This window comes from Clytia hemisphaerica, unplaced genomic scaffold (assembly GCF_902728285.1).
Source record: "Clytia hemisphaerica strain Z4C2 unplaced genomic scaffold, Clytia hemisphaerica genome assembly, whole genome shotgun sequence".
NCBI classification, from domain to species: Eukaryota; Metazoa; Cnidaria; class Hydrozoa; order Leptothecata; family Clytiidae; genus Clytia; species Clytia hemisphaerica.
This window is the reverse complement of record NW_027103716.1, coordinates 606,941-624,640: the sequence shown is the minus strand read 5'-3', so window position 1 is coordinate 624,640 and position 17,700 is coordinate 606,941. Positions and strand designations below refer to the sequence as shown.

The 17,700-nt window shown below is 36.8% G+C and overlaps 3 protein-coding genes across 3 annotated transcripts; all 3 read right to left on the bottom strand.

The window, feature by feature from the left end:
• Positions 1 to 7,073: 7,073 nt before the first annotated feature.
• LOC136804293 (uncharacterized) lies at positions 7,074 to 10,444 on the bottom strand. The gene has a single exon (XM_067061000.1). The coding sequence runs from the start codon at positions 10,425 to 10,427 to the stop codon at positions 7,074 to 7,076; it is 3,354 nt and encodes a 1,117-aa protein (XP_066917101.1). The 5' UTR covers positions 10,428 to 10,444.
• A 1,761-nt stretch (positions 10,445 to 12,205) lies between these two features.
• LOC136804292 (uncharacterized) lies at positions 12,206 to 13,195 on the bottom strand. Its single transcript, XM_067060999.1, has one exon. It carries the CDS (start codon positions 13,193 to 13,195, stop codon positions 12,206 to 12,208), a length of 990 nt encoding a protein of 329 aa, XP_066917100.1.
• Positions 13,196 to 13,697: 502 nt separating this feature from the next.
• LOC136804290 (uncharacterized) lies at positions 13,698 to 15,722 on the bottom strand. Its single transcript, XM_067060998.1, has one exon. The coding sequence runs from the start codon at positions 15,720 to 15,722 to the stop codon at positions 13,698 to 13,700; it is 2,025 nt and encodes a 674-aa protein (XP_066917099.1).
• Between the last annotated feature and the right edge of the window lie 1,978 nt (positions 15,723 to 17,700).

The following is a 17,700-nucleotide window of genomic DNA, read 5'->3' as shown; positions in this document are numbered from 1 at the left end:
TTTGTTATATAAGAACAATTTAAGATCAAATAATGAGCTTGATATGGCTAATTCCTAAGTGTTAAAGGGGTTAAGTGGTAAAAGAAGGGTCCCAAGACTCGAAACCCACCTTCTGAAATAACATTGGAATTTGAGGCTAAATTTACAAAATACTCTTTGCGAGCTTGTAGAATCTGTTTCGGAATCTTGGTTTTTCTTCAAAAACTGTAAAATACACTTTTTTTCTTTTATAAAAACAATTGGGTATAAATCCTAAAATACCTCGATTTCACACTATGACTAACAACAAGATAAGGACAATTTGTGCCTGAAAGTACCAAAAAAATTTCTTGTAACTGGTTCTCCATCATTGACACCGTGAAAATAAACTCTCCTAAAAAAACCTCAACTACTCGAACCGCCATAACTCGAATATTCCCTAAAGTTGAACGCCCCCCCCCCTGGCCGCTCAGTTAAGGAGATTACAGAATTATTTCAAGGCTCGGAAAAGGCTCTCTTATATGCTTGATTTTTTCAAAATTTAAAAGCTATTAAAGACTTCCAAATAACTACGTAAGTAAAAATGATTAGTTTTGGGTTTAAAAGCGTGGAATAAGTCTTTATGAATAAATTATTTTTGAGCAGCTAAAAATAATTTTCGTTATAAAAAACAAACTTTCATATAATTAAGCAAATCTTACAGTAAGCTCATAGAAGAACTCGATTGCATTTTTAAGCAAGTCTGTATGAGAATGAACAACACTTGAAAAAATAATCTCTGAGGATGGCTGGTTCGCAGAAATTAATGTATGGCGTAAATTATACTTTCTTTCATCTGTAATAAGTGGGTCGAAACCAAAATGCGATTCCCTAGTGAGTCTTCCATTTAAAGCCTCGTACATTCTTACAACATCAAAAGTAGTTCAGGGATCAAAAGGGATCAAAGGTTCAATCAATTCTGAATTTCTTTTGGTCCGCATCATACAGTCGATTGGTACACATCCCTCGGGCCCAGGTACTCTATGGTGATTCCAGGAGTCGATTAAATGATTACTTGCTGAATCCGCTACAAATATAGTGACCCACGAAATTGAATACTTTAATATTGGATCATTGAGATCCCATTCAAATTCTTCAACAATTTGGTTAAGAGCACGTTTGATGGGATAATTGACCCTTGAATTTACTTCAGGCCAGAGTCTTTCTATTACATTGTTCTCTGTTGATGGTGACTGGACCCAGGGTCTTTTTTCCACAGAAATGCGATAATCCTGAAGTAATTCTTGCACAAACAAACACAGAACAAACTCTTTACCGTGGTCTACTCTCAATTGATTCCATAAACCATATTTTACAAACGCTGGGCGAAAAACAAATTCATAAATTAAAATCGGATTTTTCACCTCCATTGTTGCGAAACCGCAAATCATCCGAGAACAACCGTCAATTAGACCAACATGAGTACAACCATAAGTTTGGCCAATTTTCTCGTTCTGATCCATATGTACCTTATACCCGAAATAAGGAGCGATATAAGGTATAGTATTGGTTCGTTGTAATAGATCTCGTGTTCTCGCTTCGAACGCTTCAGGGGCGATTCTTTGTAAAGAATTTGAAACTCTACGTTGTGAAACAGCTCCATAGGTTACACCTAAGTGCGCTCGTACACTTCCTTGCATCAAGGATCTTCCATAACCATGACCGTATAGTTGTATCGCTTCGCCGACGACATCGTCAATTTCTTCATCGGTAATGCGGGTTATATTATGGGTGCGACAATATCTGCGGACACTTCTTTGACTTATACCACGAACATTTGGATAAAGATTTGAGTAATGATCTGCTATCGATTGATGTGTTGCACCCCTTTTAACTAAATCTCTTACAAAATTTTCGTCTGCAATAGTTTCGAAAAAAGACATCTTCTCACTGTATGTGTTTTGAACAGAAAGATAAGTAGTATCTATCAGCACATAGAGGTTTTCTATTTATAACGAAAAACAATGAATGAAGGAAGCTAAAACAAAAAAACAATGGGATCCAAACAATATAATGGGAGTTCTCAAAGACAATGTCTGTATCAGATTTAAAAACTTTAAGGTTTGGGAAAAAAAATTATTTAAAGAAATATATATATACTTCACTAAAATAATCAAAATCTGGTGGTCTAGAAAGCTGAATAGCTGATATGAAAACCCCAAAAAGCTGAAAAGATGTTTGGCCGTATAAGTACCGCCATGGTATAATCGGAGAAAATTTATGCATAGAAAATTTCAGATCACATGTTTCTTAGGAAAACATATTACAAGTATATGTTGGCAAAATGTTTTTCCTAGATTTCAGAACACATCACCATAAAGCCAAAATAAGTTTAGGGATACAAATAGTGAATTTCCTAGGTTTCCTAGAAAGCAGAAATAAAGGTCATAACATGTGCTCTCCTAGAAGAAAAGATATCATATTTCTAAAAAATTGCTTTGCCGGCTGCTTCTGTTTTTCGGCAGACAGGCGTTTATAACACTCCGTTGCGTTTCAGATTCGACATCTCTTGAGACTAAAGTTTATTTTTCTTCTTTGCATATCGCAACATGCAAGGTGCCACAACGAATGACGTCAGTACTTTGTAAGGTGATAAATTTTTGCAAAAGAAATATAGCAAAAAAAAGAAAATCAATTCACAAATTAACATACGGCTGGTGTAATTGGTTATGAAATGTGTTAGAAAGGCATATTTACTTTGATTGATATCTTTAAGAAAAAGACTAACCACGTGTGAGTATTTGTAACTCATCACTTGTACCGTCGAATTCGATGCATCAGGCATACAACGTTTTCTCAACGTTTAATTAACATTCGTAACAATCAAATGAACTTGTTTGGATGTAAAAGCAACGTTACGGATGTCGAATGGGTAGAAAAATGCCTGAACAAAATGACCAAAAATTGTTTTTTCTCATTAAACCCTTTCCCTAAAGGGGGGGGGACTACTGGCAAAAAAAGCAACAAAAAATTGAAAACTTTCGAGGCGATGTTGTTGTTTTCGGCGGGAGAAAATGAAAAAAGTACTTTCAGGCTTTTTTTTAATAAGAATTTCCTGAATATTTTTACAAGTTCGCTCTTTCATGGGCCCAAGTCGACGCTTCGCCTCTGAATTATATACGTTTTTTGTAGGAAGGTAATAAAAATCTGGAAGTCCGTGGATATTATATATTTTTCTGTGTTTTAAGTTTAAAATCGTTTAGAAAGATCTTATTTTAAAAATTTTTCAAATTTCTACAGCAAGGCAAAACAAGAATTAAACAATTATTTACGCTAATCATATGACTGATTACAGCTTAGTACAAAAGTTCCCAGTGAGTTTTTCTAAGAAAACATGATTATGACGTCATAATCGAGGAATGTGGAATGAATGAGGAATTTAGCGAGGGAAATAATATGTTCACGCCAATAATGAGTCGTGTAAGAAATGCAGACCTGATAATGCAACTCTTCAATTGAATTGAATAACTCGATAACTCAACTTTATTCGAGTTGGACGAGCAGAATATATTTGTCCACTAGAACTCTCAAAGAAATTTTTTTTCAGAAGTGCGCAGTGTCTATTTTTAGCCTTTTGGGCCATAAGTAAATGCTACTAAAGCGTTTGTTTTACCCAGGGTAGGCTTTTTAAACCTTATTTTGGTCGAAGGTACTCTTATAAATAAGTTCTTATACAAAAAAAGTGTTGCTTTAAAGAATAGTCTCCGGTCGGGAGGGGACGCAGGAGGACGAGAGAGAACATTCGCCACAAGCCCCCCCCCCCAGTCAGGGCATTCAAAAGGATTTTTTTTTTACCCACAGGGTCGGCTTTTTATTGGCCCAGCGCGCGCAGCGTAATGGGCTTTTAAAAAGGAACTGATCGAAGATGTTTGATTTTGTCAGGGCCTGTGCGTGCAACTATCAATTGACGAGCCCATGCTAAAAAGCGTTTATTTAACTTGCTTAATTAATGCATCCAATTAATATGGTCAAATCTCTTATTAAAGCACCTAATTAACTCTCCATTAATTTCTTGTATGATTCGAGTTGCTCTGTATCGAAGAATTCACTCATATAAATTATAAAGCTGTATGGCGGCTCTGCAACGGAAACTATGTCGACACTACTGACACTGCTGGGCCTTAACGTCACTTAGGCTTTCTTGTTTTATTTAGCTAGGTCAAGGGTCAGCCTTTTTCCCGCCCAAGGGTCGGGGTTAATATAAATTACCGTCATTTTTTAGAAAACGCGGCCGCGTCATTTTCAGAAACACGCGGCCGCATTAAATGACACGCGGCCGTGTAATTAATTACGCTGAATAACGCGGCCGTTCTTTTAACATGCGACCACGTTATATAAGACGCGGCCGCGTTTTAGAAACCGCGGCCGCGATTAATAACGTGCGCCCGCGTGTTACAAAAGAAACACAACCAAAACTAAAAGGTCCAATTCAGCCACGGTAAAAACTGAAAGGTCTCCAACACTTTTTTTTATAAGAACCAGTAAAACTTTTCTGAGGCTCGGCTGTTCTTATTTTTTTGACAATTTGAGCCTAAAATTTTTCTTATTCTGTTCTTATTTTTAGGCTGTATTTGAGGTATTTTTAGACGTTATACCCAAGTTTTACCACTTTTGCCCCTAAATTGCTTGAAATTTAGTATTTCTTAAATTGCTCTTATTTTTTGACGATTTTGAGCCTCATTGTTCTTATAAAATTGTTCTTATAAAAAAAGTGTACTCATTGTAGGTTTTTACAATCACACTTTTTGAAACACCCGCGAAGTACCTTTTTTCAGAGGTTAAAAATCTTAAATCAAATATTATAAATTTAAAGTGATTTTTGAAATTCATTTTTGTACGCCTGCTTCAGAGTAACAGTTAGTCGGACAAAATTTTATGTACCATGTGTGTGTGTGTCAGTGACATGGAAAGATGACCGAGTCCTATTTGGACAAGTGTGCTTCCCAAGAACAGGCTCTCATCTCAGATAAATGCAATATTTGATTTAAAAAACAAAAATCAAGAATTGGTTTGAAATTTGATTTTTAATTGGTCAGGGATAATTGAAAATCAATTTTCTTCTAAAATTCGATTTGATTTTAAATCAAAAATCAAATGATATATTCGGGTCACGGATTATTTTATTTATTTATGATTTATTTTTGATTTATGATTTATTTATGATTTTTTGATTTATTTTAGTGATTTGCCCCTCGTAAATTTATGTAAGTAAATACTTAGAAATAATGTTAACTTATACTACTTATACTTCAACTCTCAAATACCCATAATACATATATGATTAATGAGTGACATAACCTAAATAAAACAATCGATAAAGTCAAGGACTTACAGACCAGTAGTTTTTAAAAATCAAGTATATCAGTTATATTATATAATTGGCAGTGCTTTTAAAAAATCTTGATGATCTCAAAAAATGGATGAAAAAGTTCAGTCAAGAACTCCAACAATCAAGAGAGGGCGGGAAATGCCGATGAAAATCAAGAACAATTCAACAATTAAGAGACGACGGGAAATCCTGATCGTCCATAGACCGGCTGAATTCTATTGTAAGAGTCTATTGTAAGAGATTCATGCATAAAAAGTTCCTAGCTTGTTGTTTGAAATAAATCCTGATACCAAGAATTTTCAACATGAGAGTATCCTTCTTACCACCAAAATATTAACCTAATTATATCATATAATTTTACACCCCTGTCTCAGTGCCCCGGTAGAACTTTTTCCCTCAGTGGGGAAGAAATTTCTATCAAAATGCCAATGAGGATAGAAAATCTATTGTTTCCAGCTCGGAAATTCCAGTGTGAATGGTTTTGGAGTGCATTTTTTTACATTCAGTTTTCAGTGGGGATAAAATCATAGAGCAATTTCGCAGTGGGGTTGAAATTGTAGGATATTTTTTTCACCGGGGTGACACAGGGGTGTAATTTTGGAATACATTACAAGTTTAATATAAGAATATAGAAAATGTTTATTTTGTTCATTTGGTTCGCATTGTTAGTTTCATCTAACGAATCTGAATCAGAAAGCTTTCTTCAGATTAATGAAACCTTCCATTTTGATCATCAATTTATTTTGCACTGAAATTTTTTCAACATAAAAATTCTCCATCGAAATGCCATTTGAAGTGGCAAAGAAACTACAGTCGACAGCTCAGATGAACAATATCGTTGACATTTCCCAGTGAAGACGTCTTCTTCGTCGTTCATTGTTTATCAATCAATGATTCATAGTTATCTTCACTTCAATTTTACCTTTTATCAGATTTTGATATTTTGAAATTTTCATTTAGTTGTGAAGAGGTCAAAAGACTTTATACCACAATAACGAAACGTTTCTGGTGAAGTATAGTTGTGTTCGTTCATTTATCGAATTAGTTGTGCAGCCATCCGATTATTCGTGCTGTTCTTTGAAATACTGTATAAAACGTGGCAGTGATGGAAAATTCTGAAACAAATCGTAAAATGGTTTTTAGTAAAATCGTCAAATATTTCAGAAAAATTGGAAGATAGAGGTTTTGAACTACAGTAAGCAAGAATTTATAATTATACACACCTGTCTCACAGCCCTGGTGAAAATTTTTCCCAGAGCAGGGATAAGATTTATATCATAATCCCAATGGGGATGAAATGCAAAGTCAATCTTCCAGTGGGGCTGAAATTGTAATTTATATTTTGGGACTAAATTTTGATCAAATTTTTGAGTCGATCTCGGCGGGTCTGTGACACATGGGTGTAATTATGGAAAACAGTTACGAATGACATGATCTAAATTTGTTTAATAAATGTCCCCAATACATTAATAATAAGAGTTTATCTTACGTGTATACCATTAACTTCTTTCAGGCTCATGTAACAACACATCAGTGCTCACCGGTGCTCATGACGCTGAAAGAAAACAGATTTGATTGTCGAATTTCACAGAGACTGTCCATCATTTGAACATGCCATGAGCATATTTCCGCAGTGCTCCTCACGTTAAAACGAAAATCTGATCCTAATTCAAGAAAAGTAAAACTGCACAAAATGCTTAAAAATCATTTTCCATATAATTTGAATTTAATGGATGACATCATTACAGAACCTTGTCTCGGTATATAAGATATTACCATAAAATCTCAATAAGACCTCCACTAACCTTTTATTACTTGATCTCAAATCTTTCAAGCATATTTCGATAAACTTCTTGGTGTTCAACAATGATGGATGGTTTTCATCAAGTGTTGACATTCTCACTTGCTCCACTTCTCTAAATATCTCCAAAGCTTCTTCAATTCGTCCCATTTTGTATAAGCAAACAGCTAAATAAAATTTCGTGATGAGTAAGTCTGGGTGTTCTTCACCAAGAATCTTCACTTGTTTTGACGCGACCTGCTTGTAAATGACAACGGCTTCCTCTTTCTGTTCAATATCTACCAAAGAATATGCGATATTCTTTTGCGTTATCAGCACATTTGGATGATCAGTGCCAAATGTTTTTAGTTGCTTCTGTTCCACTCGTCGGTAAATTTCGAGAGCTTCTTTCGTTTTACCGGTTTTTAGTAAGCAGCGCGCAATATTCTGTTGCGTTATCAACACACTTGGATGATCAGTGCCAAATGTTTTTAGCTGCTTCTGTTCCACTCGTCGGTAAATTTCGAGAGCTTCTTTCGTTTTACCGGTTTTTAGTAAGCAGCGCGCAATATTCTGTTGCGTTATCAACTCACTTGGATGATCAGTGCCAAATGTTTTTAGCTGCTTCTGTTCCACTCGTCGGTAAATTTCAAGAGCTTCTTTCGTTTTACCGGTTTCTTGTAAGCATTTCGCAATATAGTGTTGCGTTGTAAACATATCTGGATGAACACTGCCAAGTGTTGTCAACTGCTTCTGTTCCACTCGTCGGAAAATTTCGAGAGCCTCTTTCGTTTGACCGGTTTTTTGTAAGCAGAACGCAATACAGTGTTGCGTTCTCAACACATCTGGATGATCACTGCCAAGTGTTGTCAACTGCTTCTGTTCCACTCGTCGGAAAATTTCGAGACCTTCTTTCGTTTTACCGGTTTTTTGTAAGCAGTGCGCAATACAGTATTGCGTTCTCAACACATCTGGATAATCACTGCCAAGTGTTTTTAGCTGCTTCTGTTCAACTCGTCGGTAAATTTCGAGAGCTTCTTTCGTTTTACCGGTTTCTTGTAAGCAGAACGCAATATTGTTTTGCGTTGTCAACACATCTAGATGATCACTGCCAAGTGTTGTCAACTCCTTCTGTTCCACTCGTCGGAAAATTTCGAGAGCTTCTTTCGTTTTACCGGTTTGTTGTAAGCACTGTGCAATATTGTGTTGCGTTTTCAACACAATTGGAGGATCACTGCCAAATGTTTTCGGCTTCTTTTGTTCCACTCGTCGGAAAATTTCGAGAGCTTCTTTCGTTTGACCGGTTTTTTGTAAGCAGAACGCAATATTGTGTTGCGTTGTCAACACACTTGGATGATCAGTGCCAAATGTTTTTAGCTGCTTCTGTTCCACTCGTCGGTAAATTTCAAGAGCTTCTTTCGTTTTACCGGTTTCTTGTAAGCATTTCGCAATATTGTGTTGCGTTGTCAACACTAAATCATGGTCATCATCATGTTTTTCGAGTAAATTTTTTAAAATCTGTTCAATAAAAAATGGAAGTCTCTGAATGTCTCCGTTTGTTTTGAATAAATCTGTCAATAATGGTTGATATTCTTTGAATTTTATTAAGAGTGCACTATCTTGATCACTACTGCAAATATGATGGAAGTGATGATACCAGAAATATCCATCCATCTTCAGGTTATTTCTTTTACATATCTTTAGATCTTCGATGAAAACTGCTCCAAGCCTTTGTATCATTTCTTCACGTTTATCAATTTGGTGAACTTTCAAGAATGCTTGTGTCAAAGAATGACACATTAGTTGCTGTTCAACATACGAAGTGTTGCTATCTGAAAATGAGATATTAATGATTGAATATTTTGATAAAAAATGGAGTATGTCATTCAACGTTGATACGTCGTCATTGACACATTTGAGTAAGAGACCTTTCTTGATATCTCTTCCATCTAGATATGCAATGATGTTGATTAGCTGGATAATGGCGCTATCACCTTCGTTCTCCATTCTCTCGTAAGCTAACGATAAAGTGGTGTAAACGGTCGCTTTTCCGATCTGATCCGATTCCTTTGACATGTACTCCTTTTGTCTTTTTTTGAACTCAGTAATGTAAGTTTCTATATCAATGCCATGCTCGTTAATGTAGGATACTGCTTGTTGCATACCCAAAGGATGACACCCGAGCATTTCATAGATCTGCTTGGTCCTGGATTCTGTTTCATCCCGTTTGATATTTTGTTGAAGAAAGATTTGAGATTCTTCAACTGTGAAAACATCAAGCTTGATAACCCGGAAACGTAGATCCCATACTTGACACTGTGATGTGATTAGCATGTGTATTGCATCATAGTTTGCCGTTGGAATGAATTTACCAACGTCATTTTGGTCATCAGCGTTATCGAAGATGAATAGAACTTTCCTTGGAATGTTTTCTTCTTGTTCCGTACTAAAGAACCTGTACACAAGGTCCGCAATCTCCTCTAACTTTTTGTACGATCCGTCAGGTTTTTTGGTGTTAATTCCGCATCGGTCAGCAATATCGCCAAAGGATTTCAGCATAGACATATAGTCATTACAATTTACCCAACAGACTGCGTCCTCATAATACTTCTTTTGGAAGGTCTTCCAGTAGACTTTAGCTGCTTCAGATTTTCCGCAACCTGGTAATCCACTGACAACAACTCCAAACTTTTTGTCATCTGCATGTTGTAGAAGCATAGCTGCATGGATGTTATCAATAACTGCTTCACGATGGTGATGATTGGCAATAGGAGGTTGACAGTTGTAATTGAAGGATTTGATTTTCAGCAATCTTTTCGCTTCAGCATCCATCACTCTCATTTTCTTGATTCTTTCCAAATCCTCCTTTGGTACTCCTAAATTCATCAAAGGTTTCTCGACTGCATCAAAGATATCGTTGAATTGTTGTTCATCGAGTTCTGGTGGTGTTTTATGTTGCAACCAGTTTCGGATTTTCTGCAGAATATGATGCTCGCTATTGAAAAACTCTGTCAGTACAAAAATCAGCAAGCTTGTATCGAACAGTTTAACATTTGTTTCGCCGTTCGATGGTAAGAGAAGGTTAAACTGGTTAACATTGATGACTCCTTTCTTCCTACATTTTAGGATTTGCTTTTTCTTTGTTTCAAAGAATTTGTAGATTTCCTGAGGATATTCAGTTTGCATTTCATCAAATACTTTCTCCTGAAGTTTCTCGTCAAACTTCCCGCGTAATTTTTGGCATTTGTAATAACGTACTTCTTCTTCAGTAGCCACCAATTCTGGTTTCTCCTCCATCATGCTGAAAATAAACAATTTTAAATAGCTACGTGTATTCATTAGTATTGAATTTCATCCCTCTTTCTAGGCTGCTAGCATCCAGTTACGGATTCATGTTCTAGCTACCTGCAGTTTTGTAGAGGTATGTGATTCAGACTAATGTATTTATTTTTGTTTCATGTATTTCATAAAATTACATTCACTGCGCAGACCAACGAACTAAAAGAAGTTGATGAGGCACTGAGTATAACAGTGTAGAAATTATTCTATTTGACCATGTTTGGATGTTACGCTTTTGTATCGCTCCTGTATGGTGTTAAGCAAGGAAAGGAAGTGTTCATACTGATTTTTGATCTTTTCAGAGCAATGATATGGAGCAATACCTCCAATTTAAATAGAAGAGAAAAACCGTTTCGATCTTTTTTTTGACGTTTCAAATGTAAGTGTCTTGGAACTGTTTCATTTCGGGGCGATACGAAACCATAACGTCTGAAAATGGTCTTAGCAGATGAACGTGATGGCAATACTGCGGTCAGGGTTTATAAAGCATCGTGAAAAAGTACTTTTTGACATCATCAAATTGACTTGGGAATCCAAGAACTACTTTATTTTTTGCTGATCATAAATTTGAATGTAGATTCGTTAAAAATTATAAACATGATAAGGCTAAGAAGAATGTAATGAATAATATCGTTACCTTTCTTGTTTTGATGCTCTAAGTTTTTCGATTTTTCACCGGGATATTCGCAATTATCCTGGATATCTATGACAAATATGAAAATATTTTAATATGTATTCGGATTGATTACGCACGCCTCGTAAAAAAGCAGCGGTATTCCGAAGAATAGCTCGGTATTTTAGGCACGGACAATAAAATATAAAAAAAGGACGTTTGTTATATAGATTAAGGGGGGGGTACTAGGGTTGGCGAATGAGGGATATGTGCGGACGGGACCTCCGAAAACCGACCCTTAGAGAGACTGATTTTTGCTGAAAAGGTGACCCTTAGAGAGACTTTTTGAATTTTTTTTTTCGATTATCGAAAAAAGTCATACCCTTAGAGAGACTTTATTACAATTTCCTAATAAATCCTGAATTTTCCGACCCTTACAGAGACTAATTTAAAACTTTCTGAATTTTCCGACCCTTAGAGAGACTTTGAAAGGTGAAAAAACCGACCCTTACCGTCCGCACATACCCATCATCCATTTTTGCCTAAGTACCCCCCCCCCCGGGTTAAGTCAGCCCATTTTTAGACATTTTATCTATATCAGCAAAACTTCAAACCTTAATATCTCGGTTTCTGGCAAACCCTATACATAAACCATATCATTTTTAGATAGTACTAAAAATTGTATTATCTACTTGAGCATAACATAACATATGTTGTAGGGATTTGGGGTTGATTGGAGGAATGCGATCAGGCTTTGTTTGTAACGACTGTTCAAACAGATAGCCTAGGGTAAATGTGGTTTAATAAAGCAGTCGTGGATCTTGACAATGTAAGTAAGAAATCAAAATCAAAGTGAATCAAAAATCAACCAAAAAATTAAAAACCAAATTCATGTCTCAAAGTTCTTTCAACGCTCTCTTGTTAACAACAAAGTTCATTCGGATTAAAAATTTGAGTAAGTGACGAGAGAAAATGCTGTGACATAGTTGAAGTAGAAACAAGTCCCTAAGGGACGCGTAAAATAATTAAAAAAATTAATAAGTCTAGATTTTTCGTGACGTCAAGGCAGAGGAGTTTTCTCATGGGAACTAAGGATGAATCCTTACACTCCCCCCAGCAAGACAATTCATTGAATTTTGTAGAGTTCATGCATTAAATCAATCTCATCAACATGATGAATAACAACAATACTTCGTACAGCACGAAAGGTAACTCGATCCTTCTTTTCATTGGCATTTCGATATCGAATGTAACATTTTCGAACTTTACCATCACGACCAGTTCCAATGGAATCGATAATACCAAATTGATAGCTGGATGACAACTTTGATTCGTGTTTAGTGAAGAGTACAACATCTCCTTTCTTGATATCTCGATCTGATTTGAACCATTTTGGAGTGAACATGAGTTGAGGTACATGGTTTACGAGCCATGTTTTAAACCAGGCGTCGAATATTGTTTTGTTCTGATCCAGTATTCGATCCTTGAAGACGATGTTGAACGAGCCAGTAGGACTTCGATCATTGTTTCGACCAAGACGTAGTCGATTGGGAGTTAGTAGATCGACGCTTTCGAAGTCTCCTTTTATCCCTCTAATTGCCATTGGTAGATTGTTGATGTTGTTAGAGATTTGAGCAACAAGTGTTTCGAGTTGCATCAGTGATAACTTTTGGTTTGTGAACTGAGTTTCCATTGATCGACGAATCTCTCGGATCTTTCTTTCAACACGTCCGTTCATGTTATGTCCCCCAACAGGACATACTTTAAGCTCGACAGCATAGTTGATGAATAGTTTCCACTGGGTGTCTATGAAATCGAAGTGCAGGCCTTCACATCCTTTGAGGAGTTGACTGCCTTCATCAGTAAGGACGTGCTTTGGATACCCAACCTCACATGACAATCTGATAAATGCTTCAATGAATGCCGTTGAGCTGTAGTCATCCATGACCTTGATTGATACAGTTGTTGTTGTTGCACAGCAGAAGACGACCATCCATACCTTGATGCTTTTACGTTTTTGTTGTGGTGAATAGGCAAGGAATGGTCCACATATGTCGAGTTGGGTGGAGTAGAATGCGGGTGCAATCATCAAATTATGCGGTGAGATTGGTCCCATTTCAATGTCGATGGTTTTTTTTCATCAAGTACCTGCATCGTTCGCATGATGTACGTACTGATTTGACCAAGCCTCTTCCATCAATGACATAGATCTGTTGAAGAAGATATATGTATGTGGTTTCAATACCAGAATGGCGAACTGTTGGATGATACCAATGAATTTCGTTAAGAATGCTGATTGCTATCGGTGAATGACGGCACACAATTGGTACTGCAAAAGTAGTAGATGACAGATCAATCATTGCTTGAGTTGCTTTTCCAGTGATGGTAATCGAGTCGTTTCGTAAAATTCGTCCAGTGTAGATCATCACTTTGTTGACCATCACGAATTCCATCACTTCTTGGGTAGCCTTTTGTAAAAGTAATTCTTTGCAGCTTCCAATGATTCTTCAATTGTGAGTGTTGGAATGTGATTGTATTTGGAATGTTTGCAATTTCGAAGAAATCTGATGGTCATTGCAAGGATACGACATATTGTTGAAAATCTGTGACGTAACGGGTCAATTAAGTAATTGAGACTTGTAGAACTTGGATGCTTCGTTGACATCTGCTTTGGTGAAGTGTGATTTTTGTTCTGTTGTGTTGACTTCCTTGGAAACTTCCTGTTGTTCTTTCTGGCTGAGTGATATTTCCTTTGCTGTGAGATTTGGGAAGTCGTCACCAGTCATCCATGGGAATCCATTGATCCATGTAGAGTTGGGTGCAATGACTTCATTTGAGTCACATCTCCTTGTTGCTATGTCTGCGATCATGTCAGTGCTCTTGATGTAACTCCAATTTGATGATGAAGAAAAACGTTTGATTTCAACCACACGACTCCTGAGCCATTTCTTGAGTGGTCTGTCTTCATTACATAACCAGTGAAGAACGATTTGACTGTCAGTGAACTTGTGGGATGCGTTGTGTTGAGTTGAGAAAGCCTGACAAACTACTTCACTAGTGTGAGCATTTAGAAGTGCTGCTACTAGTTCTCTTCTTGGTTGAGTCATGTCTTCTGGTAGGATACGTGAACGAGCAAAAATCAGTTGACACGAGTAGTTGCCACAGGTTCTCTTGAAACGAATATATATTGCTGAACATGCAATGGATTGACTTGCATCACCAAAATCCAACGTGTTGATTTGTAGACTCTCAGCATCTTCAGGTACGATAGCTTTTCTGTAGGTGATGTCTTTAATTTCTGAGATGAGTTGGAAGTTCGATATCCAGAGTTGACGAAGATTCTCAGGCAATGTGTCGTCCCAAGATAGTTTTCGGTTTACTAGATCATGTAAATCCAATTTGAGCGATGCTGTGATTGGTGTGATGATTCCGGATAAGTTGAAGACTTCTGAAGCTTTGGATACACATTGTCTTCTGGTTAATTTTGCTGGTACTTCATTGATGACACCAACTTTCTTGCCACGATAACGTTTTGCAAAATTGAGGTCTTTGATGTCAAGTGCGATCGAATCTTCCTTTGGTTTCCATGCCATTCCAGCAACTGATATTGTTTCACCGTCTGATGAGAGATTTTCGTTTGGATGACTTCCTGAGATTGTTACACCTTTGAGAGCAAAACCACCGTGGGATATGACTACTTCAAGCTCGTTGGACATTTCTTGGACTTCTTCCAGTGTTGAATGCCCAGATAAACAATCGTCGACGTAGATATCCTTTGAAACAGTACGATAGACATTTGGATATTGGTCTTGGAAGATTTTGGCGGTCTCCCTCAAACCGAATTCTGCCTGATTTCTGCTTGATTTAACTCCGTATATAAGAGTCTTGATGATTTTTTCGTCTGGTAATGCATCATGGGAAAGTGATTCATGCCATAGGTATCGTTGTAAACACCAGTGAGATTGATCGAGCTTGATAGTGTTATACATCTTCTGGATGTCGGTGTGGAATGCAAATCTATGTCCCCTCCACCGAAGGAAGATTTCAAGAAGTCTATTCATACCATTGCGTCCTTTGGGTAGGATGTCGTTCAGTGATTTCCCAGATTCAGTTGGCATTGAAGCATCGTAGACGACACGACATGGTGTGGAGATTGATGATGGTTTCCAGACTGCACGCCAGGGAATGAAGTTTTGCACAGGGTTTGATTGGAGCATTCTTTGTTGATCAATTGGTAGGTTCTTTACATATTCGACATAACCAAGTGATTGAAGTTTGGATTCCGATTTGATTATGTCATCCTTGTACTGCTGATTCTTTGCAAGACGTTTGACTTGTTGATTGTACACACGTAGAGCAATGTTTCGATTTGGTGCAAGTGCAGTCTCAGGATTTTGGAGTAATGGTAATGTAGCAGTTGTTATGCACTCGTTGACGTTGACCTTCACAGAACGATTGATTAGGTCCTGCTCCACTTCTTCTCTGATACTCATTGTGTCTTCAGTACTGTGTTCTTTGCAGGTGGTACAATTTCGACATTTGACACATCTGAAGCTGATTTCACTACCAGTTGATTCCACTTGAATGAATTGGTTGTAGTTTTGTTTGATGTCCTCGTAACCCAGTAGTCCGAAATAAACCATATCATTTTTAGATAGTACTAAAAATTGTATTATCTACTTGAGCATAACATAACATATGTGCTCTCCATTTTCAATTCTTTAGATGTGATTGAGACACACGCGATAAAATCCTTACAGTATGTCTCCACAGTTTAATTTCAGTGAAAGCTGTAGTGCTCACCGTAGTTTGTAGGCGCTTGTACTAAAGAATTGAATGCGGTTTTCTATTGGTGGTTCTAGGACTCAAATTTCAACAGCATATATGATTTTTTTGAAGGTAAAAATGTAATTTTACCGGACTACAAGTCTGTGTTTTGAAATAACTCGCGCAGATTGTGTCTTTATACAAGTTCACTCTTGGCGAGTTCGCAATATAAGAAACTGCAATGCCCCCCTAGTAGTCGAGCTTTTTTGTTTTTTGTGTAGGGGGATGCAAAATACAAGAGGTAAAAAAAGACACGTCAATTACTAATGTCGGTGTCCCTTTGCTTGTTCCAGCTTAAATAAGCTGTTTTGAGCCAGCAAGAGAAACAAATACCCAAAAATGTTTTTCTCGTGTATATTATGGCATGTCACAAAAGCCATAAGTTGGGCGAAAAAAAATGGGGGTCTTAGATATGTTAATTTATACCTTTAAAGAAGCGTATTAGGATGTCGAATTCAGAAATCACTGCAAGTTTTGCTGGCGTCAGCATTTTTTGGTTTTTGCTTAATAACTTTTTTGGGTGAAAAATTTTTTTGATTTCTAAATTCTACATCCTAATACGCTTCTTTAAAAGTATAAATGAATATGTCTAAGGCCCCCAATTTTCTGCGACAAACTTATGTCCTTTTTGGACATGGCCATAATATACACGAGTTACTCATTTTGCTCCCGTAATATTCACATAGGTATTTGGATTTCAAAAGGGGCGCTAAAATCTCAACTTTCGTGAATTGCCTCACCGGTTCGCCCCAATGTTGGTCAAACCACCATTCCCTGAGTATCAGAGGTTGAGAATATTTCAACCTCTGAAGACCAATGATAGAAATTTTATCGCACATGTGTCAATCTAATCACTGTAAAAAAATCAAAGATGAAGAGCAAATATTACAATATTATGTCTAGTAGACTGTATCAGTATGCAGTTTACTATTTACGAATTCCCCAGAAACCTCCAAGTGTAATTGAAATGAGTTTCTTTCAAAAGAAATTTTTTACATGAGTCCCAAATGTAACAGTAATTACTAAACTTTTAATTATAGAAATGCCACTTTAGTTGAATTGAAATAACCGACAGACTTTATGTTATGATTCTCTATAGCTGACTCTTTTTAAAAAGCATTGATGACATTGTTGAGTTGTGTTTTCAGCGAGACAGGAATAAAAATATCAACTTTGAACATCATTCAAGATCTTGGATGGTCGTCATGGTTACTTTTCTCTGCGTTGATTGTGCGCTGAATAGAATCTGGATTGATCGGCAGAGCGTCGATATATGATTTCGACCTGTGCTTTTCATGGTAAAACCACCACGCTACTGAACAAAATAATAGTCTGGTTTGTAAAATGGAATCAAATTATTTCTCTGTAATACATACACGTTTTTTTTATAGGGACATCTTTTTTGGATAAATAGTTACAGGCCTCTGAAAAGCATCCAAATGCGCGATATATTAATAAAATGGTCGAAATGGTCCTTTTGCAAGAGGCCCTGACTTTTGATCCAAAAAAGTATGGAAATTCTTAATAATAGATAATAATAATAAGGTATAAAAAAGCTGTGGCTGAATGACAACAGCTGAAATTCTATTGCTCTATCTCTTAATTGGCAATTCTTATTACCCTGGAAATCAGAGGCCGAGTTTTGAAAGAGTCGTGAGTTGGCGAGTTCTTAGTCGCGAGTTTGGAAGTTATTAGTTGCGAGTTAGGGAGTTGCAAAATTACCGGATATTTCTTAATTTTTTTTCAAAAGTACATTTTTGGCGCGTGAATTTGAAAAATGGCTGCCCAAGCTAT